Source organism: Perca fluviatilis, chromosome 8, assembly GCF_010015445.1.
Source record: "Perca fluviatilis chromosome 8, GENO_Pfluv_1.0, whole genome shotgun sequence".
NCBI classification, from domain to species: domain Eukaryota; kingdom Metazoa; phylum Chordata; class Actinopteri; order Perciformes; family Percidae; genus Perca; species Perca fluviatilis.
Window position 1 is genome coordinate 37390434 of NC_053119.1, and position 26484 is coordinate 37416917.

Genomic DNA, 26484 nt, shown 5'->3' on the forward strand with positions numbered 1-26484 from the left:
AAGCATGCACATTAGAGACTTCCTCTGGCTGTGCCCGCTCACTATCTGTTGGCATTCTCGCATTAATTGGCATGAAAATAATCAATACGGCTGATGGAGGCTTTTCAATTCTTATTTGACCTAATGGATAGAATTCTGATAATACAAAGGCTCATTTAAAGATGTCAGTAAAACACACACTACTCATTTTACAGGCTTTTCTTTTGTAATGGTTGTATACAGTCTCTTTGGACCAGCATGCATCACATCTCCTGCAATACAGACTGTGGCAACTATGCCAAAATCACCTTACTGCACAGGACTGTTCCTGGAGGCTTTATATTATTATTATTGTTATCATCATTTTTTTTTTATAGATATAGTGTTGATGTTCTCTGGCACCTGTTTGCTTGTCTAATGACAAGCCATCAGCTGGCTCCAATTTTGAACAGTTTACCTTCATCTCACAGAGGTTTCAAATTGCATCTCTCCCGATGTCAAGAAAACTAGGATTCTATTAAATCTTGTGGCAGGCCAATCACAGGTGATGACCAAAGTCTGATGGTTTGACAGAGAGCTGTCAGCCCCTCTTCATGTGATGAATATGTTTGTGTTGGTTGACATGTTTTGTTTAGCCTTGGTGCAGATAACCAGCACAAGTCAGACTCCAGTTGGAAAGTACAATCTAAAGTGTAATGGATACTGTAAAGCAAGTATTAGCAGATTCTTGATAAATGACAAACTTAGATAACCAACATTCCTTAAGCTGTGCCTGTTCAGGCGTTGGTCCAATTTAGATATGCAATGCGCTTCATAGTTATTCACACAAAGTTGGTCATTTCTTAAACTAAACCAAAAAGAGCTCACAATGTCAAATGTTCCAATCAATCTGGAAGGAAAGTAACGTTCCACATCATTGATGTAAAGTAAATCTGGAACAGATGTGGTATTGATTTACTGTGTTTTTATTTATGAGACCTGATAATTCATTGTTGCAATGAAAACACTTTTGTTCTGAAGATTTTCTCAAATTAAGTGCAAAGGGATATGCAACCCACCAGGTCAGGTGTCACTTTGTATTTCTGCAGTCTCTCTGCGTGGTGGCTCAGTGGTAGTGGTAAGGTTCAAGCTCTTCTAACCTGCAGGGGCCTCTCTGACTGTCTGGGTTTCTTCTGTGAAAAGTGCAAAAGAAATGCAGGTTGGAAACTCTTAATTGCCCATTGGTATGAATATTTGTCCGTCAATGTGTGTTAGCCCTGTGATGGATTGCTGACCCACCAATCACCTAGGGCATTGGCTCCAGGTCCCTGTATAAAAAATGGATGGATGGATGGATGAGTTTGGGGTCACAACTGCAAAATAGTAGCCTGGTCCTAACAGACTCTGGTACATTTCATTTGTCCAGAGAGTCTGGCCACTCTCCATTGACAATTGGTAACTTCCTTGAAGGCGGGTAGTTTAAAACTATTGGATCTGCCCAGAGCCACTCTGGATCTGCCATAACCAATCGCTAACGTTTGGTCGTGACGTCGGCTTAGCATCGCTAGCGTTCGCCTTAGCCAACTCCTTCATCACTAACGGAGCGAGCTGAAAAATCCAAAACTCAGCAAAGACTGTTCTTGCTCTGGCTTTAACTTCTAGATATTCGGCAGCGTTGCCAAAACGGACCGAATGGCTTCGCTCGCATCTTTCTCCGCCACCATTACAGAACTAAAACTCAAACTAGGGCGCAACCTCAACGTTATCGTTCTCAGCCACTCCCTCTGTTCGCTGATTGGACCGGTAAAGATTTGACTGGAAAACCCGCGAATATACCGCAAATCCAGACGTAGTACTGAAGGAAAATGAAAATTGAGCGGAAGTACGTAGGAGGGTGGAGCCAGGTTAGCAAAGTAGGCCTTACAGCAAACAAATTTCATCTCACTACTATGATTACAAAAAGCCTATAACAGCCAGTAACTCAGATTCACTAATTCACACAGGCATACTAACACACTTAAAACTAAACACACACACATGCAGCCCTATCAAAAGAACACATGGACATCTCAGATGTATCGGCATGAAATCTCACAACACTTTAGTCTATAAAGCAATCTTAACGTCCCGCGCTGCACTGGAGCTGTCAGTTATTCAACCTGTGTTTATCCTTCTTTAGCAACAATGTGTCTGACTTGACAGCTCCAATAAAGTACTGTTGGTGAGAGGACTGAGGCCTGGTTTGGCTGTAGCCCCAGCTATTCTAGTAAGGAGAATAGAAATGTCGGGTGTTTGTTTCAGTGCAGAGTGCGCCTGTCTCTTTCCTTTGCTGCCCTCTACCTGGTTTCTGTCCAGTGTTACGTGACTTTTTCTTCCTTTATAACACTGTTTCTATCTTTTATTTTTTTTTATTTTCACCCCTCCACCGTATCTATCTTTGTCTCGTTTTGTTGCTTCTCCTCTCACTAAAACCATTCGATACCAGGGATCTGAGTTTCCAAGCAGGAAGTGAGCAAGTTATGTTGTGAGATGTTACAATGTTAGAAAGCAGCCAGCCTGCAGGCCTTGTCATTTAGTCTAATTGATTCTCTTAATTGTCTTAGGAAGACCAGAAGGTTCCTGCCTTTTTCTCCCCGTCTGTCTTTCAGCATGTTAATCATGCCCGTTAGTGGCGGATGTTCGCCAGCGGTGAGTTAAAACCATCTGACGTAAATTTCAATTCGCGCCCGGACCCCCAGACACATCGAGCAGATGTGAAATCCATTTTGATGAGGAGCTTAAAAAAAAAAAGTGGAGAAGCAATAAAAAAAATTGTCGGGTGTGAACTGCCCAAGAGATGCTGTCCTTGCATGACTGAGTGATTGCAAGACTGAGTGATTGCTCATCCTGCTGCCTGAGCTAACACTGGCAGCCGAAAACCCTTCTTTAATGGCTGTAGGCATTTAAATTTAAACTTAAAGGAGAAACCCGGCGCAAAATGAACCTAGGGGTTAATAGCACATGTGTACCGAGTCGACCGTTCTCTTTGATATGTTTTCATGCTAATCGAATGTGACCAGTTTTAGCGCAAACCGCTAATTAGCTTATAACGCTAGTCGTAGGGGCAGAGGGTAAAGTAAAAAGAAATCGCTATTTCTATACCACTAACAAGGCTCAAAATAGCACCACACTTCCACGGTAGCATAATGAGGGTCCCTTTGTAAGTGTACAGACAGTTTATTATAAAGATAGTTTATGAAGACAGTACCGTTTACGAATATATATATCTACGCTGAGCTATGAGCTGAGCTTGAGCTATGTTACTGGTTACTGGTTACACGGCGTTCGTCGTTCGACTGGTTGTGACAGTTTTCCCAAGATTGTGCCCACATATATACGTGTACAGTACTGTCTTCATAAACTATATTTTTAATAAACTGTCTGTACACCTACAAAGTTCTCAATGCTTGGGTTTACATGTAGGGACCCTCATTATGCTACCGTGGAAGTGTGGTGCCGTTTTGAGCCTAGTTAGTGGTATAGAAATAGCGTTTTCTTTTTACTTTACCCGTGCCCCGACGACTAGCGTTATAAGCTAATTAGCGGTTTGCGCTAAAACTGGTCACATTCGATTAGCATGAAAACATATCCCGGAGAATGGTCGACTCGGTACACGTGTGTTATTTGTCCTTTAATTCTTCTTCTTTGGATTATTTTTGTAATTTTTTGTTGTATTTTGATCTGTTGTCTTTTATTTTTTAATGGGTGTTTTTACAGCTAAATTATCTTAAAATATACTTTCATATTCCTTAAAGTGCAATTTTTAAGTTAGCTAGACTGTGTGAATTGAAGCACTGCAACTGCTATTTTAACAGTCTTGCTGCTTAATGACACTCTGCTCTTCCTGTTTGTTTGTTTTTTATCAAGGGTCCCTCTTGATTGTTGCCCCTCTCAGGCTTGTCGTGATTGGCTCAGGACACAGTGGCTGATGGGTAATGATTAGCGGAGGCCTGGCTAACCAATCAAAGCCAGTTAATTAGCGCAGTTGTTTTCCCATTGTCCTGTGCTGAGGACTCGGTCTACCTGGCCGTGTCTTCACCAGGCCTTTCCACCTTCTCTCTTATTAGCAGGCTGGAGTGGCAGGGCAATCAGGCAGAGCACTGGTCCAAGCCTGACACACACACACACACACACACACACACACACACACACACACACACACACACACACACACACACACACACACACACACACACACACACACACACACACTCACTCTTGTACACTCAGGGTCTCACACGCAATAATGCACTCAAAGATACAATCAGACCATCACTTTAGTGCCTCCTCTTCTCTCTCTCTCTGTCTCCTTCTCTCTCTCACACACCTGCAAACCTACACACACACACACACCTGCACACACACACACACACACACACACACACACACACACACACACACACACACACACACACACACACACACACACACACACACACACACAGGAGTTGAAATCCTTCCTCATTCTTCCTCAAAAAACACAAGGGGGGTGTGTGTGTTTGTCTGGTGTGTGTGTGTGTTTACAGAATTAGCATGATAATGATTTAGTGTGATTATGTTTTCTCTGGAACACACACACACACACACACACACACACACACACACACACACACACACACACACACACACACACACATTCTTGTATGCTCAGGGTCTCACACGGAATAATGCACTCAAAGATGCAATCAGACCATAACTTTAGTGCCTCCTCTTCTCTCTCTCTCTCTGTCGCTTTCTCTCTCACACACAGACACACAGACACACACACACACACACACACAGGTTTACAGGTTACATAACATGTTCTTGAGAAGCTGTCTGTACGTATTTGTACATACCTGTGTTGCTATTCCACAGTTTTTTTTTGTTGCCCTCCTGACACCTGATAGGAAAAATGCACAAACCGCATTATGAGCTGTTATCAAGTTTAAATACACACATAAACACACACCCTCAGGTGCCAATCCATTGTTTTGGTGCTCATTCTCTCTGTGTGCTCGGGGCTGTTTGGTGTTGCGGAGCTGCGCCACACCTCCCGTCATCTTCCCGCAGTATCACGAGCCCCACAGTCTTTTATGTCTGCTCGGCTGGTAATGAGAGCTGAAAGAAAGAGGTGAGATTCTCTCATCAGTCCTCCCACACACAGAGAGAGACAGACTCAGCGGAGACAAAGCCACTGGGTGCACGTTCCTATGCCAGCATGCGCACAAGTCGGAGTTGTGTGTGTGTGTATGTGCGGCACAGATTATCACACTTCTCCCCCACAGAGACATCTCCTTAACACTAAACTTTTTCCTGACACTTTAGTTACTCTTCAGCTGAAGCTGCTGTGTCCTTATTAGTCAGCTCTCTCGCGCTCTCTACGTCCTCCTCTCACTTTCTCCCTCTTTCTTTTTTTAAAGTCCTTTATTGAAGTTTATGCAATACAAGTTTAGAAATACAATAGATGTAATAACATAAAAACTAATGCGTAATGTGCAAAATTATAATAATGTGCATCAATTGTGTAAAGTCCAAGATCTTTCATGAAGTGCTGTGAGTTATATACACAGTGTGGCTGTCTATTACAGTCTGCTGTAGAAACTACATCTGGTCTTCTACAGTTCTAGACAGACAATTCACAGGAGTTTTTTGTTATCAGCTCTTTCTGTTTCGCAGTGAGTCAGTCCTCCTGTCTTTTCTGTTTTTTTTTCATAATTGCAGTACATAACAGATTTATATGACAAAGCGGGTAAATTTGATCCCGACAGGATTAATAGCGTGACACACATCTGTTAATTTAGCTTCATTGCATGTTTTTTTTAAGAGTTTATACCTTCAGTTTGCAATTTAAAAACATTGGAACTACGTAAATTATTTCCGTCAGTTTCCGCATCATCACACACCCCCACATACTCCCTGTACGTCCGTTCTTGTTTTTACTCCACTCCCTAGCACCTCATTCTCTCTCTTTTTTTTCTGTTTTCTTCATCTGACCCAGTTGTTACCTCTCAGCAGGTGCTAGCTGCCAACAACTGTGATTACTGCTCAGAAATATCTCTGTCCTGAATGGCAGCTATTGCACCTGTGTGTGTGTGTGTGTGTGTGTGTGTGTGTGTCTATACAACCAGTGTGTTTATGATTACTTTTTTCAGGGTGTCCGCGGGGTTTTAAAAAGTATTAAAAGGTAGTAAATCAAATTAGTAAAAATTAAGGCCATTAAAAGGTATTAAGTAAGGGTTAATGCCCGACGAGGTGTCCATTGTCCGGTATTAATGGACGACGGCGAGGCGCGTCGGACGGTTGCCTCCGCCGAAGTCCATTAATACCTGACAATGGGCATTAACCCGCTTATACCATGGTCACTTGCCAAATAACACATTTTTAAAACATTAGTTCATATTTTAATTAGTTTTACAATCGAAATCTAAAGTTAATCCAAACAATAACTCCGTTTCCCTGGTTACGCCTGACGGTTTGACTAATACCTGGAACAATCATTCCCATCCATCAGGTTCTTATGCAATGCAAACGTTGTTCTCTCCACCAGGAATTAGGAAGAACCTTAGATACGACTTGCCTCCCTTAGCAACCGGAGATATTTATATAGTCCGCTCAGCTGATAGAACCCTTCAGTTTAGCTACGAGCCAGAAAGCTAACGCTATGCTAGCAAGATCCAAAGTCAATAACATTGTTTATTACATGGCTTGCTTGAATTCTAATGTAGAATGCGGTCTGTTATTTTCTTGATAACAGACCGCTGCTAAGGATAACACACCGTTGCCATGCAAAAGCAGAGCATTGCCACTGACGCCGTTCTGTTCACTCTGGAGGACAGCTATCAATCAATCCGCTGAAAGAAGTCCGGATAATTTAGCCTATCAGCTGTGGCAAAAAGTGGGGAAACGTGGAGCAACTTCTGTCCTCCAATTCAAGCAGTGATAGCAGATCCGATGAGCGTCTATCGCTAGTATCTTTCTAAACCGTCTATGATCGCTAGCTACGCAGCAACAGCCGTAGGGACAACAACGCTAATTAGTTAGCTTACATTGCAACTTGTTTAACGTTAACTTACAGGTGTTTCAACATGCAGCGGCTCTGCAAAAAGGAAACGAGATGAATGAGGACATAAACGTCCACATAAATATTCCCAAAGAAGCCATTCACCGTGTCTCACTTCACCGTCAACATAAATGTTCAGTTTACTGTAAATTAGAGCAGCCGATAGCCCGCTAGCTCACTACAACGCTTCAGCTAATGTTGTGTCAATTCCTGCAGTGATTAAAACAGCAGCTGGGTCATTTGTCCACCACGGCAGCACCCCATAAAATATACGGCTACTACCACAGCCCGTAAGGTGGTGTTGAGTAGCTAATAGACGAAGGATTGCATTACAGAGTTTTTACGTTGCTATGGACGCAGGATTCCAACCGTAGAGACGGAACGGACTATTTTCTCTAGTGGAAGCAATTCAATCGTATTTAAATCAATAAACTCCCATTTAAATCAATATTTTGTCAAGTTATTAGTCAAATTATTGATTTATTTGGTAAGTAGCCATGTAATAAGCGGGATAATGTAGAGCGAGGCTTCAGGCTTCCTGATCACCCTGTCGGGGTTGTATTCGCTATAACAACCGCCTCGCTCTACATTATCCCTTACGTACAGTTGGCAATCAGTAAAAATAATTTGACAGTATGTTGAACAACAAGACAAGCTAGCTATCCAGCCATGTGATTGCCCCAAAACAATATAACGACTTTTACGAAGAATTTGATCCGCGATGTGTAACGTTACTGTCGGCTGCAGCGGCGCAGCCTGAAGCAGCGAGCTGAACAGTGAACGGGATGTGAGATAACGTTATTCTCTGTGAAACTGAGTCAGTCCAGAGGACCAGTATAACTTACTTCTTGCAGCCTGTGTGTTTTAGCGCCATCCTGTGGTTTTCAGAGGACGATTTGGAAATAATAAATCCACATTTCCTTTTTGATTTAATGTAGCGCATTCATATAGAACAGTAAACAGTCAGTTTCACCGAACTCCTTCAGTAGGTGTTCTACATCACTTTTTAATGGACACCCTGCAGCCAATCAGAATCGAGTATTCACCCAGACCATGGTATAAATGGTATTAATCGCCATTTTACGAGGTATTAATTTTTTGAATTACTTTTTTGCAAACTATGAGTTGTCCATTTGTTTTATTATGTATATTTAAGTTAATCTTGTAAAGTTTGTGTGATATTATATCCTATCCCGCATCGGGTGATAGCCTATTTTAGCCCGACAATCCAGACCCACATCAAGGTGTTGGGTCTGGGTTCACACCATTGGCAGGGCTCAATCCGAGGGGCGGGATAAACGGTTGTCTTTCACGCTACAACCAAGCAGAGCAACGAAGAAGATAGCGGAGCTAGTTGATAGATTACGCTTTTGCGTATCGGGTCGGCAAAACTCCGAACACATCTTCCTTTTTTAAGAATGATTTCTGTGTCGTTCTTTGTTCTTTTCACAAAGAAAAGCTTAACTCCAAGTCTTCCAGAGTCGAGGCCAAAGCCGATTCCAAAGACCGCTGTTAGCCAACAGCAGAAGCTCTGCTTTGTTTTCAAGTTGTTTGTATCCCACAAAGATGAACCGAGATCCTGAGTGGTGCATCACACAGATGAAGAGTATAGTGCAAACGTTCCTCCAGGGCAAGCAGTTGGCATCTCCGCTGGTAAGAAAATATTGTATAGGGACAGTAGAAGTGGATAGGTTATTCAGATTGATTAAGGACATAGTGGTCTCAGTGTGCAAGGTGTTTTTGTGCATTCTCTTAACAGTGTGGAAGTGTCATTGCTTTTACATAAATAATTTATTTGAACAAGTTCTGAAAAGCTCTACTATGTCCTCCTAGCTCTCGATGTAGCTAGATGCTGTGATGGCTGACAGTGTTTCCTCTAGAATGGTTTTCAGTAGCGGGGTTGTTGAACGTCAAAAAGTAACGTTACCTGAAAACAGCGTGTAGATTATTTTTAGCATCTCACATTAGCTACACTTTCAGTCACTATGACCTCTACTACTACGGTCAGAAACATTGATTGTGCCAAAATATGAACAATAACGTCGCTGTCAACGGGTTTATCTGCTAATTTTAGCTACCGACCGTTAGCTTAACCATCCAGCAAATAGACTGTGCCGTTACCTGAAACCGGTGATTAACGTCACCGCTCACTTTACACACAGTTTAACAACAAAACAAAACGCTGAGTGGACATTACTAGCTACGTTTTTCATGTTGATTTGAGCAGCATGCACCCCTAGTGGGGAAGAAAAAGCAATTCAATTGAAGCACTTACCATGAGATCACAGGTTCACTTAGTTTCAAATGGTTAGAATGACATGCATGTCTGTGTATGTCTGTTTTCTTGTATTTCACTTGCCTCATGGAATATTTTCTGTGTACTCATTTGCGTGTCTGTACATACAGAAGAAGGTTCACTTATTGGTTATAATGGCATCAGTGAATGCTTGTTCCTTTGAACTGCTTTAATTTATCATTTTATTTAATCTATTGATTTTATTCTAAAGGTGAAATGAATGCAAGATGGGTTAGGGTTGCAAGATGTATCCAAAGTCACTGAGTCTAATCTATTGTGTTGACTTTCCCTATCTGCGTTGTTCAATTGGCCTAGAGGGTGTATTTTATTTTTTTTTATTATAAATCTCAAACTCTGTTTAATGGTTAGAAAACGTGTTGCCGTATAAACCTGCAACTTAATGGCGTGTTGGTTTAAAAAAATATTGAAATGGTATTAAAAGGTATTGAATTTGTCTCTAGGATTTCTGTATATACCCTGTTTTTACTAGCGCACAGAAATGTTTGAAGAGCGCAGAATTGCTTAAAGACAACAAAGTTATTGCTCGATCTAGCCGTTTAATATTTCTCTCAAAGTGCACCAGATTGATGTATTTAAAATGTACATTTTCTTCTGGGGGAGCATGCACCCAGAGCCCACAGTCTCACAAAATCTGATGGGGAAACCCGTGTGTGTGTGTGTGTGTGTGTGTGTGTGTGTGTGTGTGTGTGTGTGTGTGTGTGTGTGTGTGTGTGTGTGTGTGTGTGTGTGTGTGTGTGTGTGTGTGTGTGTGTGTGTGTGTGTGTGTGTGTGTGTGCGCGTGCTTTGCTGTCAATCCAACGAAGCTGCTGCGGTGTGCCCAATGCTGTTAATAGAGACCGGTGTGTGTTTATTTGTGAGGGAGACAAAAGCCTCACCGTTTGGGGTCCACCATTAGGACTTCATGTTTGGGATCAGCCAATCAGCGCCTTTGTTTGGGTTTTGCAGAAAAAAACACTTGTGCCGACTGCTGAGTTTCATTTTTGGAGTTAGCGTTGAAAGTGGATATTGTAAATTGTACTAGCTGAGGTCTGTGAGTCATCCATTCCATGTGTGTGTTCATAAACGTGATTAGACTCGTATTAATATGTATATGTATTTGGGTGGGTTAAGTTTATATTGAAGTTTAGCTATATGTTCTAAGTACTCACAACAATATTATTGTGCTCACGTGTACTTACGTAATATATGATTATCACTGGAGTGCTCACTGTGGACCTATGTTTGAGTTACTGTCTCTAAGATTACAGCCGCAATGAGGCAGTTTCATTTAGAGCTGAGTTACAGTGTATACTATTAACATATCCTAGCTTTACTATTCCCTGGTCCCCTTTTTAAAATATAGGATATATAAAACTTAATGTGTACAGACAAGGCTAGCAGCAGCAGCAGCAGGAGCGCCGCGTCAGACACCTATCTGGTGTACAAAGACATAGAAAACGCCACGCAGCCGCCACACAACTGACACGCAACAGAAACGCCACGCTCACGCCACGCAGCCAGTGTGCAGGCGCCCTAAGGGAGAGATGCACACCAGTAAAATCAATGTATGTCACACGGACAGAAAGATGTGGAAAATTCACAATGATAGTCTTACCTAAAGAGAAAGTACCCATTGATATTACTGCTGTTTAAAACAAATCTCTCAGATTACAAGGAAAGGAACGAGGCCTACAAACTTTAGAACGATGGAGAGAAGGTTGGGAAGTGAAAAAGGGGGAAGAAGAAAGATAAGGCAAGAGCAGGAGAGGAGACATTTCCAGTACATGGGTATCATCCACAAATAACTGCTTCTGTTATGCACTTTTGACATTTCTCACTCTTATCGTTTACCTAAAAGAGCAGAGGGAGTGACCGCCGCGAGAGGATGCACTACAGAGAAGGCAGAAAGTGATAAATGAAGAATGAGATATGGACGCTTAGCGGAAGAGCAAGGATGGACATATTAGAGAAACGAACAAGAGGTGGAGCAGGCAGTGTGAGAGGGAACAGAGGGAAAAGATGAAGCGGGGCATGGAGATAAATGGCACAGAGCTATGGAGAGGTGAGAGGGCCTTAAACTTCGTTTGGCATAGGGTTGTAACACCGCAGTCTCATCTCCCATGCTCTTTCAAGTGGGGAGTAGAAAGGCCGTCATTTTAGCTGCCATCCTATGGAAATCGCGCTCTCATTGAAGGTGACCTCATGGCAGCCGTCTGATCATGAGGCGCAGTACAGGGGAACCGTTGGCATCCTTGGCACACAGCGACAGTGCTGAGGCCCAGAAGGATGTGATAATGGTGACAACCCTGTGGGTGCAGCATACACTGGCAGTTGAAAGTGTTAAGGCAGTGGCACGTCGTTGTGGCGTCGGCTCCGTACGCCAGCGCAGCAGACTCAAAAATGATGGGAACATGAGGTTAAACGGTTGCCTTTCAGCTTTAATTTGAGGGTGTTCGCATGTAGAAGAGGGATCAGTGAGGGGACATCAAAAACATTCAAGCTGAAAGTCAGCACTTTAACCTCCTCTCTGCACTGTACGTGACGCTTGAGGGCTCCTGGTCTTCATTCTGAAAATACTTTACAGTCACAAACCTGTGGTTTTGTCTCCTTTTTTATTTTTTTTCCCCACGGACTTAGATAAGAAAAGTGATACCACTAAATACTGTACAGTAAATATGTTACCGAAGCCAACAACCAGTTATCTTCATACTATTCATCCTGCACATACACTTATTCTCACTACTCTTATAATTGTACTGTTTCTGCACTACAATGATACTGTTACCACACTGCACATAGCTGTATATACTGTACAACTGTCTATATGGTTCATGCTGAATATCAATTCAATTCAATTCAATTTTATTTATAGTATCAAATCATAACAAAAGTTATCTCGAGACACTTTACAGAGTAGGTCTAGACCACACTCTGTAATTTCCAAAACCCCAACAATTACAGTAATTCCATCAAGAGCAAGCATTAGCAGTGGCTATCGCGACAGTGGCGAGGAAAAACTCCCTTTTAGGAAGAAACCTCGGCAGACCCAGACTCTTGGTAGGCGGTGTCTGACAGGCCGGTTGGGGGTGTGATGAACAGTGGCGATAATAGTCACATTAAAGGTCACAGTGACGTCGAAGGTTATCGTGGAAGTTCATGTCATAGCAGGGCACATCGTGTCATACTGAGTAGTGCAGTCTCCAATACCGGATCCAGACTACTCTGTGCATAGGAACATCACAGCAGGGCGTTGCGGGATGTAACGTGGCGCTGCAGAGCATGGGTGGATGCGGCGGATGCAGTAGGATGCGGCCGGGATTTGCAGAGAATCACAGAGCATAGCTCTGCGAAGAAGAAACATAAGGACTCCGGGGAGTAAACTCCCCAGAGCTAGATTAGTAACAAGCAATTCTGGGACAGGATGCATACAAAAGTAACAAGTAGAGAAGAGAGAGCAGCTCAGTGTGTCATAGGAAGGAAACAGCATCCCCTGCAGTCTAGAATTGTAATAGCATAACTAACTACGAGGAGAAGCAGGTGGGCGGGGTTAGGTGGACGCTGCAACTACTCACTCCCCTAACTATAAGCTTTGTCAAAGAGGAGGGTTTTCAGTTTACTCTTGAATGTGGCGACGGTGTCCGCCCCTCGAACCCAGACTGGAAGCTGGTTCCACAGAAGCCGAGCCTGATAGCTGAAGGCCCTGGCCCCCAGTCTACTTCCAGAGACTCTAGGAACCACGAATAGCCCCAGCATTCGGGAGCGCAGTGCCCTAGTGGGACAATAAGGTACTAAGAGCTCTTCTAGGTATGATGGTGCTTGACCATTTAGAGCTTTGTAAGTCAGGAGGAGGATTTTAAATTCGATCCTAGACTTCACAGGAAGCCAGTGCAGAGAAGCTAATACAGGAGAAATATGATCTCTTCTCTTAGTTCTCGTCAGAACACGTGCTGCAGCATTCTGGATCAGCTGGAGAGCCTTAAGGGACTTATTTGGGCAACCTGATAATAAGGAATTGCAGTAATCTAGTCTAGAAGTAACGAATGCATGGACTAGTTTTTCAGCATCATTCTGAGACAGGATATTCCTGATTTTGGCAATGTTACGAAGATGGAAAAAGGCTATTCTTGAGGTTTGTTTTAAATGGGCGTTGAAGGATATATCCTGATCAAAAATAACTCCCAAATTTCTGACCGCAGTGCTGGAGGCCAGGGCAATACCATCCAGAGTAGCTATATCTTTCGAAAACGAAGTTCGGCAGTGCGTTGGTCCTATCACAATAACTTCCGTTTTGTCTGAGTTTAACATCAGGAAGTTGTGGGTCATCCAGGATTTTATATCCTCAACACACGTTTGAATATCCATATGTATTCTGTTTCTTATAATATATTCTGTTAATTCACTGCATATATCTATATTATTCTTACTACTATTCTAATGTTACTGCTACTACATTGCACATATCTGTACATATTATATATTTTAGTTTAGTTTATTTAGCAGGACAATGTGCAGTTACATTAAAAAGATGGCTGCACCAGATTTAGCATTATGCTACTTTCCATCTGTAGTCCTCCACAGAAAAGAAGAAAAGAAGACTTAAAATGTAAAAAAGCCAAGTGAAGTCTGCCTTCAGACAGATTAAAGTGAGCTCAAATAAAAAAAAAAAAAAAATTTATAAAAAAAAAGGATATTTGAAAAATTGTTTTTGGCACATATTTATTCTGCTCTTATAAGGTAACTGTTAATACACTGCACATATTTATATCTTATTACTCTAAACCACCTTTTGTAAACCAACTGTATACTACGGTCTACACTGCACTATATTTCTTGTACTGTCTATGCACCACCTGTCTATACTTTGTATGTCGCATTGCACTTTTATGATTTTTGTGCACTTCTGGTTGGACGCAAACTGCATTTTGTTGTCTTTGTACTTTATTGTACTTGTATGACAATAAAGTTGAATCTAATCTAAAGTAAAAAATCTAATCTTAGCTAAGCATAAAGAGTGTAAAGAGGGAGAAGCAGCTGGCTTGGCTCTGACGAAAGGTAGAGCTATAGTCAACACATTACATTACCTCCATAAATCACTTTGCTGCTTCTCTTCTACAGATATTTCCTAAATGGCAAACGATTTCTTCAAAGAATGTACATTGTGTTTTTCTGAAATCATCTGACAGGGAGTTTTTGTGTTGCTTTTTTCCACAGCAGATGTTTTGACATGTCATAGACTGGTATTGTGCATGCTGGCTCGCTGGGAAAGCTAATGGAACTGAGCCGTCCTTAATGCTGTTACGTCCACTTGTGCTTTTCCTGCTGTGACAGGTCAAAATGTCTGCTTTGAAATATGCTACTGTATACGATGTAAACGACCTGCATGTAGACATTGTGCTATAAAGTACAACACTTTGTAAAGTTTGTCTACAATTTTGGTGTGTTATTTTGTGTTTTGTTGTTTCCTTCTCTTACATTGGCCCTCGAACTCAGGATCTGCAAAGATCGACGAGGTCTTTGACTCTTGTTGCTGTTTTCTTCGGTATGCAAATCTAACATGCTGTGTTTTTTTTTTTGTGTGTTCCTTTTTTTAATCCTGCCCATTCCTGTTGCTGGGGAATCTGTGGATGCTGCTGGCTTTTGGCAGTCTCATGTGAGTATATCTATCCAAAAAGTCACGGGGTCAGATCACTCCTTTCTGAGAGAATAGGATTCTTAGCCAACTAACTTGGCAGCACTCCTCAAAAGCACCATTACTGTATGAGCCCTTTACAGCGTTTGCCTTTAAATCTTCCCTAAATGGCTGACGAACGACAAAAACGCTTATCTACATGAAATTCACACTTAATTATTAAGGAATGGATTTTTTTATTTATTTAACTGTTCCACATTCCTTATCTGAAAGGAATCTTCGTGCATTAACATGTAGTCAAATCAGGCCTCCAATGCTCAGGGAAATCATGCTCTCAAATCAAAGTCTTGTCTTGCATACATTTTTAATTGCTAACTTCCAGGGATTTGCATCGCCATTCAAGGCACAGTAAGCTCCTTTTTGCTCCAATTTATATCAACAAAACTTTAGTTTTCCAGTACGATGTGCTTAAAAAAAAGCTAACAAAAAATAGAAGCAGTAATAGAAGCTTTTCTTTGCCAGGGGAAATAGACTCTCTTAGAATTAAATTGGAAAAGCTTACAATTGTTGAAGTTGTTGATGTCTTGTGTGTGTGTTTGTGTGTGTCTGCAGGTGATTTCAACAGAGAAGTTAGGGAACCATATCTTCCGTCTGACAGGCCCCGGTGCTGACCAGGATCCCAAAGGTCTCTTCACCATCGATGCAGACACAGGAGACGTGTCAGTCAGCCGCTCACTGGACCGGGAGGCCATTGACTCCTACCAGGTGTGTGTGTGTGTGTGTGTGTGTGTGTGTGTGTGTGTGTTTGTGTGTGTGTTTGTGTGTGTGTGTGTGTGTGCTTGTTTAACTATATTCGTGGGGGACCAGGAGTCCAGTATACTTGTGGGGTCCCGACAGCTTTGTGGGGCCAAAATGCTGGACCCCACAAGTTTAAAGGGCAGTTTGAGGGTTAAGACTTGGTTTTAGGATTAGGGATAGAATTAGGTTATGGTTAGGGTTAAGGTTAGGCATTTAGTTGTGATGGTTAAGGGTAAGGGGCTAGGGAATGCATTATGTCAATAACACATCCCCACAAAGATAGTGCCACAAACCTGTGTGTGTGTGTGTTGTTGTGTGTGTTCTTTTCTCTCCTTTCTGTCCACTTGCACACTCTTTCTCTGACAAAGTAATTGATCTGATGTAGTTGTTATTTTGTTTGCCGATTTTTTATTTATTATTTTTTTTTTTCTCATTTCAGTTCAAACTAGATTTACTTTGATCTTTCAAATTTAGCATGTGTTCAGCAGTCTGGCATATGGAGAGAAAAAGAAAACTGAACAGTTAGGGGTTTGTGCAAGAGCACATATACAGTGCCTTGCGAAAGTATTCGGCCCCCTTGAACTTTTCGACCTTTTGCCACATTTCAGGCCTCAAACATAAAGATATAAAACTGTAATTTTTTGTGAAGAATCAACAACAAGTGGGTCCCAATTATGAAGTGGAACGAAATTCATTGGCTATTTCAAACTTTTTTAACAAATAAAAAACTGAAAAAGTGGGCGTGCAAAATTATTCAGCCCCTTTACTTTCAGTGTAGCAAACTCTCCAGAAGTTCAGTGAGGATCTCTGAATGATCCAATGTTGACCTAAATGACTAATGATGATAAATAGAATCCAGCTGTGTGTAATCAAGTCTCCGTATAAATGCACCTGCTCTGTGATAGTCTCAGAGGTCCGTGTAAAGCGCAGAGAGCATCATGAAGAACAAGGAACACACCAGGCAGGTCCGAGATACTGTTGTGGAGAAGTTTAAAGCCGGATTTGGATACAAAAAGATTTCCCAAGCTTTAAACATCCCAAGGAGCACTGTGCAAGCAATAATATTGAAATGGAAGGAGTATCAGACCACTACAAATCTAAGAAGACCCGGCCGTCCCTCTAAACTTTCAGCTCATACAATGAGAAGACTGATCAGAGATGCAGCCAAGAGGCCCATGATCACTCTGGATGAACTGCAGAGATCTACAGCTGAGGTGGGAGACTCTGTCCATAGGACAACAATCAGTCGTATACTGCACAAATCTGGCCTTTATGGAAGAGTGGCAAGAAGAAAGCCATTTCTTAAAGATATCCATAAAAAGTGTCGTTTTAAAGTTTGCCAAAAGCCACCTGGGAGACACACCAAACATGTGGAAGAAGGTGCTGTGGTCAGATGAAACCAAAATCGAACTTTTGGCAACAATGCAAAACGTTTACGTAAAAGCAACACAGCTCATCACCCCTGAACACACCATCCCCACTGTCAAACATGGTGGTGGCAGCATCATGGTTTGGGCCTGCTTTTCTTCAGCAGGGACAGGGAAGATGGTTAAAATTGATGGGAAGATGGATGGAGCCAAATACAGGACCATTCTGGAAGAAAACCTGATGGAGTCTGCAAAAGACCTGAGACTGGGACGGAGATTTGTCTTCCAACAAGACAATGATCCAAAACATAAAGCAAAATCTACAATGGAATGGTTCACAAATAAACATATCCAGGTGTTAGAATGGCCAAGTCAAAGTCCAGACCTGAATCCAATCTAGAATCTGTGGAAAGAACTGAAAACTGCTGTTCACAAACGCTCTCCATCCAACCTCACTGAGCTCGAGCTGTTTTGCAAGGAGGAATGGGCAAAAATGTCAGTCTCTCGATGCAAAACTGATAGAGACATACCCGCGAAGTTTACAGCTGTAATCGCAGCAAAAGGTGGCGCTACAAAGTATTAACTTAAGGGGGCTGAATAATTTTGCACGCCCAATATTTCAGTTTTTTATTTGTTTAAAAGGTTTGAAATATCCAATAAATTTCGTTCCACTTCATGATTGTGTCCCACTTGTTGTTGATTCTTCACAAAAAATTACAGTTTTATATCTTTATGTTTGAGGCCTGAAATGTGGCAAAAGGTCGAAAAGTTCAAGGGGGCCGAATACTTTCGCAAGGCACTGTATTTGCAGCCTCATTTTGGAACGGACGGGCTCCACATTTCCTCAAGGCTGACTCAATGCTATCAGTTAGGAGTTGGTGGTTTCCTCTGTGATAAAACAACACCAGCGCTTTTCTGAGTTGCCTGCTGGGTTTGGTGCCCTCAGGGTTGTCTGCCTGACGAAACCATCCACCCTTTAACAGAAGGGGAAAAAGGGCAAAAAGAACCCAAAAATCTACTTTTTAAGTCAACCAATTGATCTTATCCTGTTCTCTGAAACCAGACGTGAGTGCGGGTGTTCAGCTGGATGCAAGCTGTTGATAAGCTAACTGGCTTTTGTAAAAACTCTGAGGTAATTCACATTGTAAATACCAACAGATGTGAGAGGAGAGCAGGCATGAGATGAACAGAGAGGAAGGCTGAGAGAGGCAAACAACCATTCACCAAGTGTCTTTTCCTGCTCTGGTATCAGTGCTTACTATTACATGCATGGTGTAGCCAGGACATTGGCTTTCAGTGGTTACGGTCTGATTCAGGTTGTTTACAAGCACCTTTGACACCCAGTAACTGAACATCCCCATATCCCATGAATAATCTGGTTAAACCGATAGAATGGTCTGCTAGAAAAAACATATAAAAAAAAAAAGATCACATCGGCTGCAGTTTTCATTAATAAATGAATCAAATGTTACTCTGAATGTGGAACAAATGATGACCCCGGTAATAGAAGCAGTATGTCTTGCTGTCATGCCCACTTATGACACCACACTGTGCCCATACCACTGTGAAGATCTGGCTTCACACAGGTGTTGGAAAGCAAATGTATAAGGAGTAGCATGTTTACATGCCACATTAACCCCTTGCAGTATGGCAACCAGCGAGCTGTGAACCGTGAGTATGAGCTGAACTTGGTAATTCAGAGTTTTGACATGTAGGTTAATTAAACCAAAGTTAGGTAATTAAAATACATGTAGCCAATGAGAAGGACATGTCAAAGTGGCGTGGATGGGTCTGCCCGAATCACAATGTTTGTTTTACAATAACTTCCGAGAAGAAAACTAACCGTGCATGGTGGAGACCTAATTTGACAAACTTATGTACCTGTTGGGCCACGGACTCAAGAAAATGACACCCCCCAAACTAGCAGTCAGTACGACCTAGTCTCGCTTTGCCAGACCTTCCTCCACTGCAGTGCTGCGGAGGAGGTGTCTGGCTAGTCCACACAGCATTCCGGGATGCGTATTTACGAATCCTACTAAAGGTATTGACCTCGAGTGGTTAAGGTTAAGATGGCCGATTGGTCAGGGGATAGGACTTGAACAAATCGGGTTATGTTACCTTGCTTCAGCATGGACGCCTGGCCAATAGTAGTGTGTGAATGCTATTGAAGGCCGGGTCTTGGCGTGACCATAGTAGAATTCATAAATACGCTACGCTAAATTACCCTGCAGAGATCTGAGAAAAGATTAACCATAGTCCTCACAAAGTGACCGGCGTTTAAAAAAACGCAGCACAAAGGAAGCCCAAGGCAACGGATATCCGGCCTAAATGAGTGAAATCCGGCGGAATTTCCGGCGGCAACGCAGCAATCCCGGAAGTGGAACGTCGAGGATATAGACTAGTCCGACAGGCGGTGAGATGTTGCTGTTCACAACACTAGATTTGGTTTATCAAATACGCTAGTGAAGCAACATAGTACAATAAAATAAGACCAAGCAGAAACGTCAGACCACCGTCTTTAACTAGGCTATATATCTTTAAACGTTACAATTTACGACTGTAAATGACAACAGAAATCAACAAGTTTTTTGATTTTACATAGCTCTGCTATTCAAATCAACTGTCAATTGTCTACCTGGAAGTGATTTTTGTTTTAGCGTGACGTCACAGTGATTCTACCTATTGAGAGTAATACTAGAGTTAGAGTTTGGAGTGTGGTGTGTTTTTACTGACCTTTCCAAAAGCAAAACACAAGCAAAAATCTAAGAAATGGGTTAAACAGGGTGTTTATCTGCTCTACCGTAAGCTGCAATTGTTAGCAAGTCTGGCTAACTAGCTTACCACCAATTGTAGTAACCAAGCATTATTTCCAAGACTAAGAAGCACAATATTGACTAACTACATTAGGTTACATTAAAAATAAAAGGGATATTTCTCGACTAGCACATTGCTGCTCCTGGATGCTAGGCTAAACGTTAGTGTCTATGTCCTACTTATTTGTGAATTTCTTTTTAGCTACAACATCCCCACTAAGTATCATCCGAGATAACGTTTTTGCTATACGCATTGGTTAATCCTTTTCTCTTTTAGTGTTGAAGGTGAAAACATACTGTTTAAAAATATACACAAAAGTTGGCCAAGGTTAAAGGGGCTGTTCTCAATATACAGAACATTAATACAGCGGTAAACAAATATTTGCTATGTAAAGATATAGTGGAGTAATGGCTTCCTGAGCAGAGAATCAAGTCGCACTAACGTTGTGTGTGTCGTAATCCAAGCTTATCTCTTCTTTCTTTTCAGCAGGATAGAATTGGAAACTGCTTTTGTTTTTCTACAGTGTCAAACTACTAAGATTCAATTCAAATGTCAATTCAATTTCATTTATAGTATCAAATCATAACAAGAGTTATCTCAAGACACTTTACAGATAGAGTAGGTCTAGACCACACTCTATAATTTACAAAGACCCAACAATTCCAGTAATTCCCCCAAGCATTTAGTGCGACAGTGGCAAGGAAAAACTTTCTTTTAGGCAGAAGCCTCGAGTGGTGAGGAAAACGTCCTTTTAGGGAGAAACCTCGGACAGACCCAGGGTCTTGGTGGGCGGTTGTCTGACGGCGCCGGTTGGCGGTAAGATGAACAGTGGCAATTATAGTCACTATAAAGACAGTGGCCCTCATTTATCAACCTAATGTAGAAACCAGTGCAGATAAGAGCGCAGAAATCATCTTACGACAGGCTTCACGCGTGATTCATGAAACGTTCGTATCACACCAATCAGAGCGTAAGAATGGTCGTACATTGATAAATGCAGCGGCTGGAAACGATCGTAATTTACATACCACGCCCCAATATATTCTCGGTTTTGAGGCCTCGCCCCCACAATTTACGACATGGCGAGACGTAATCCGGCTGAGAATCGGCACTTTTCAGAGGTGGAGACTGAAACCCTGATATCTCAGGTTCATTTGCACTAACGTGTGTACTATTTGGCAGCCTGAAAACTGGTATGAAAGGCTGTAGAAAGAATGCGGAATGGAAAGAGATCACTGATGCGGTCAACAATGTTGTGTTGCCGTAGTAAATCGGACTCCAGCTGAAGTTTATTTAATTTATACATCCTTGACACACGTATTCTATAATATACAGGCTTCTATTGTAATCTCTTAGACCTACATGTAGGTGTACTTATATTTAAATAAACACACGGTAGCGGAGTTTATGCAGTGTCTTCTTTTTACTCGTTTTTTCATGAGTCAGAACGAGGCAACAGCTGAGGGAGAGTGCGTGTCCTCCGCCCCCCGTGCTGGACCACCACCTCGACCCTGTCTCCTGACAGCACAGGAGCTGGAAAAACAAGCCGAAATAACTCGGTCAATGGCAGAAATAAATTGTTCACTTGAAAGAGAAACCTGAAGAATAAATAAAAATGTTGTGCATCGTCATGTTTCCTGTATTGAATATTATTGCCAAACATAACACTACACGCTACCTTTTAAAAGCGAGGAATAATATCCTGTCTCATTTGTATAGCCCCCAGTTGGGGTGGGCTGGACACTGCTCTCTGGGCATCGGGTCATGGCTCCATCACTACATTTATGGCACCGTGTCTTCCCGCGCGATGTTGTGCAGAACCCCACAGGCTAAAACAATGTTGCAGATGGGCGCATAGAGGTCTTCTAAAAGAGCCAGATCTGCCATTGCAGATAAGTGATGAACTGATGACTTCTTCTTCTCCTGTTAAACTGATTATATGCTGCACCGCAAGTCCACACTGACTCGAAAACTTGCGTACACGAGTTCAGACCAGACGTGAGATTTTTTCGCAGCATACGCTCACGTTGAAATTGATAAATGCCGAGCTTTGCGTAGGAATCGGTGTACGCCCGTCCTACGCCTGTTTTAGGTCGTACGCACGTTTCATAAATGAGGGCCATGGAACTATGACTTTAAAGAAAGCTGGGTCATGCTGTGATATCAAATTGGCCTCGTGGTCAGTGCTGAGATTGTTATGAATAGCGTGGTTCCATCAAGAGACCTTTAAGAAGGAAATAATCTCTATATACAGATCGGTCTGAATTCAGTTATTTCATCCAAGCTGTACATTGTGTGCCTCCTTCAAGTACATGCAATACATTCATTTCAGACTTCAGGCAGATGCTTATTTTTCACTCTGTCAGCATTGCTACTATAATTTCCAAAACAAAGATTATAGACACCCGTATAGAGATAGCTACACAATCACTGTCCTTTAAAGCAACCACGTTTATCTTATAGTTCTTCGATTATCTTCAAAGTGTTGTTACAAGCTCAGTGAAATAAAGTTTTTGGGTCCTTGTTGGCTATAACAAAAGTTAGTACATACAACTCTGGGGAGAAAGACAAAAAGAGATTTGGGAAGGAGGACAGCAAAGCAGAGAATGAGGGAACTGAGACAAATGTAAGGCGTATGACTGAGAGAGAAGAGAAGAAAAAGGGTGGCAGAAGTATGGGAAAAATATGAGACATCTTGAGAGCTTGAAACTAAATCCTGCACAGGCCCAACAGACTTGTAGATTTACTCAATATCTGAGTATGATTTATTTAGTGGTATCATTTTAAGATGGTGTATGGATTATTGCTGACTCATGACCTGAAATACATTATCCAAAAACAATATATACACACACACACAGCCATTGCAAGATAAGGATGATTTATTAGAACAGCTAGCTGCAGATCGTAATCATACCGAGTACATTACCTGTCCAAAAGTAGCTGATTCAACTTTGAATCCCTTATCGTCCTTTACTCAGTTGTTTCCACAGTGTGAAGGATTTTGAACCAATATTAACCCTTTAAGTGAGTTGTCTTTCTACCATTTGGCTTCTTTGCAGCAGCAGATTCAGCTTCTTGTTTCACATGGAATATTGTGTTGGAGCCTGTCATTTATTGGAATCGGCTATAAAAAAAAAAGAATGGCTGTCCATCACTTGCATTTTGCTGTTGATTTCATTATGCGACACAAGAATAATGAAAAGCACGTCTCATTCGACAGACACAGAAAGAGACTATATTGAAACTGTCAGTCAAAAAAGTAGCCGGCCAAGAGTTAGAGAAGATAGATTTATTTGTTCCACTTGTCTCAACGTCTAAGAACCGTTTACAATAGAGCCCGACCGATAAAGGATTTTTAAGGCCGATATCGATACAAATATTTGGTGATTTAAAAATCCGATATTCTGATATATCGGCCGATATATATTAAAAAAAAATATATCCAGAAACGCGTAACAAAACATAAACAGATTTTGTAGTTATAAATGAGTGCTCACTAAAATAATATGATAATGCAGTTTAAAAATGAACTTGTTTGTTTTATTGTCACAACAGAACATCAAAATATATTAAAGTTCTGATAAATTAAATGTATACAAATACAAACTTAAGATATGAAACTTAAAGGGTTAAACATGAGCGTTGCCAACAGGTAGAGCGCCCTCTGGTGGACAAACTATGCAACGCCAACACTCAGAACATGGTTGAAGGGTGTTTTGTCCGGTTTTTTTTTAAATATTCATTTATCGGCCATTATAAATGGTTTGGAAAATGCCTTGGGCTCTACTTTACAACGCACGTAACTCACAATAACATGAGCTAATTTGGATAAGTTGTGAATTTCAGTTTTAAACTACATAATTTACTGTAGTTTGATTAGCCTATGTATCTTCCTGCTGACACTTGACTGACATTAGTCTGCTTTCCAAAAACCCCTCTGAGTGATTTTTGCCCTCTTAGTCTGACCATCAAAGCTCGGAGATTTAATTGAAGGCTTCAGTCAACGGCTAAATGATTCCATCATAATGAAAAAAAACGAACCAGTCTAATATGCCTGGTTCATTGTTTCAATGGCCTATAGTGAATTAGCTTGTGACATTAGTTATGCAATCACTAATGATCATTATTTCCAAGCTGGTGGTTGTAATCCCTGAAGGCAAGCTGGTAAGCCTCTTTATACACATACTTTACATGTGCACATGCACTTGCGCTATACACGTGTTGTACTCGCAGGCTTCGCATTCTCTCCCTGCTTTGCTTCCCTGTCCTTTTTCCGACCAGGCCAGCATATCTTAGTCTCTCTCCTCCTATCATAAGGAGGAAATAAGTCTGTGTCCCCGTCATAACTCAGAACAAGGGTCTCCTATCAAATCCAGCTTTGCCTAATAGATGGTCTAACACTGTGTGCAGAATGAAGACTGCATCACTTTTATAGTGCCCAGTGGTCCTCGCGTCATTCATTAAGGGTGTCTCCTTTCCTACTGTAGCTAATGGCTTGTGTGGGGATGAAACATGAAATATTCAAAGGTAGATTAAAATCACCATTACTCTAAAGGCAGTTTATAGACAAAGTAAAACAGGGAGCTCAGGGTCTTTCGCTTGTATATTGCCTTTTTCTTTCTTTTTATTTTTTTTTTTACACGTTAGATGTATCTGCTAAAGCTGCTTTAATCAATATTTTTATATTAACACTGGATCACATCACTACTTGTAAGGTATGTGAAAAGGGCCACTCATAATAACAAACTCACAAAGATTCATAATCTGACTCTGCAGTTCCTCTCACTTCTTATTTGTTTTAGTTTCTTGTAACTACGGCTGGGCAATATGGCTTTCAAATAATATTTCAATATTTTAGGCTATGCTTTAATATACAACTTACTTTTGTCATATTTTTCTCTAAAATAACACAACTGTTTGATTTAACACTTTGATCTCTATGATCATACCAGTGTGATCATTCTAGTAAACTAATCTGAATTTAAAGGGAACACAGCTCGTGGGACGCAACATTTTAGAGAGCTTGCATTTTGAAATTCCACATCAGAATGGCCTATATGTAATGTATATAATTATTCATTTATTATTGACAGACTAGTCTCGCTTTACAGTTTCAAAGCCCTTCCAGATGGTTCTCTCAGCAAGATTAAAGTTATTTGCATGTACTGTCGATGTGAATTGAGTTACTACCGGAGTACTTCCAGTCTCAAATACTACTTTGCTGGCCAAGCGTCGGCTGATGCAGTAGTCTCGCATTGCCAGACCTTCCTCCACAGCGCTGCGGAGGAAGGCGCGTCCACACAGCATTCCGGGATGGGCAAAAAACGTGCTCTGGTTTATTGGCATTTCTTTAAAATATGTGCAGTGGGCTGTTAGTCAGTACAGATCCTCTGGCAGTCTTCTAAGTCTCCATGATTAGCCTACCTTTTTATATCTTTAAGGTGTGGTCCCATATTGTAAAAAGTGAGATTTTCATGTATTTTTTAACGATAAAGCAGGTCGAGGTATACTGTATAAATACCGTGAAAGTACCGATGCACACAGTCCGTATTCAGAATTGGTGCGTTGAAACGAGCCGTCAGGACTTCTGTACGGTTGTGACGTCACAACTATACTCTATATATATATATATATATATATATATATGTATGTGTGTGTGTGTGTGTGTGTGTGTGTGTGTGTGTGTGTGTGTGTGTGTGTGTGTGTGTGTTTTTTTGTTTTTTTTATTTTAGTATATTATATATATATATGTATATGTGTGTGTGTGTGTGTGGAAATGGCTGCTGTAGTGCCGTCATTCCCCGGCTGCAATGACGGTGGAGAGACTCAAAGAGTGCAGATGCGGAAGACCAGGAATTGCTGACCAATGAGAACAAACTGGGCTTTTTTTGGGGGGGGGGGGGGTTAAGATATGCTGCAACTGTGGCGGCCTCTAGCTCACCCAGTAAGAGCGTTTGCCCGATGTAGGCTGAGTCCTCCAGCGGCGCAGGGTTTGATTCCGTCCTGCTACCCTTTGCTGCTTGTCGTCCCCCATCTATCTATCCACTTTCAAATAAAGGGGAAAAAAAATATAAATAATAATCTTTAAAAAGATATGCAGCAAATAAATGTATTTTCAGACAGTATTAGAACAAATAGTGTGGTTTTTAAACATTAAAGCATGTAAACATGTTTTAGTAGAAACCCAAAATACAAGTATGAACCTAAAAAAGTGCATACTAGGGGACCTTTACGTGTCCTTGTGAAAACAGCTACGTATCAATGTATCAACCACTTCCCTGCTGTCCTTCTCCTCCCTATTTTACAGCATGATGATACTTGATTGATATTGGCAAAGAAATGCTCCACCTTCCCCACAAGGACGTTGTATATCAAAAATGATATTGCCAACAGCATTGAAAACATTTAATCAATAAGGTTGATTGAAAATGCAGTGGTCAGAGTTCTGGAAATATATGGATGCAGACACTGTTGCAAGTTAAAGTACATACTAAGCAGAACTTGGGAAACACGTTTAAGAAAAGCACAGTCTAACTTC

At 41.4% G+C, this 26484-nt stretch overlaps 1 protein-coding gene across 6 annotated transcripts in view; it reads left to right on the plus strand.

Moving 5' to 3' along the window:
• cdh13 (cadherin 13, H-cadherin (heart)) overlaps nucleotides 1-26484 on the plus strand; it is a 460326-nt gene that overhangs the window by 181279 nt on the left and 252563 nt on the right. For 5 of the 6 annotated variants that reach the window (XM_039809525.1, XM_039809523.1, XM_039809521.1 and 2 more), the window contains exons 5-6: nucleotides 14980-14985; nucleotides 15577-15729. In XM_039809525.1, the coding sequence (XP_039665459.1) occupies nucleotides 14980-14985; nucleotides 15577-15729 (159 nt within the window). Of the gene's footprint in view, nucleotides 1-8484; nucleotides 8693-14979; nucleotides 14986-15576; nucleotides 15730-26484 lie in introns of those variants that run through there. The other variant, XM_039809526.1, reaches the window with a different exon arrangement.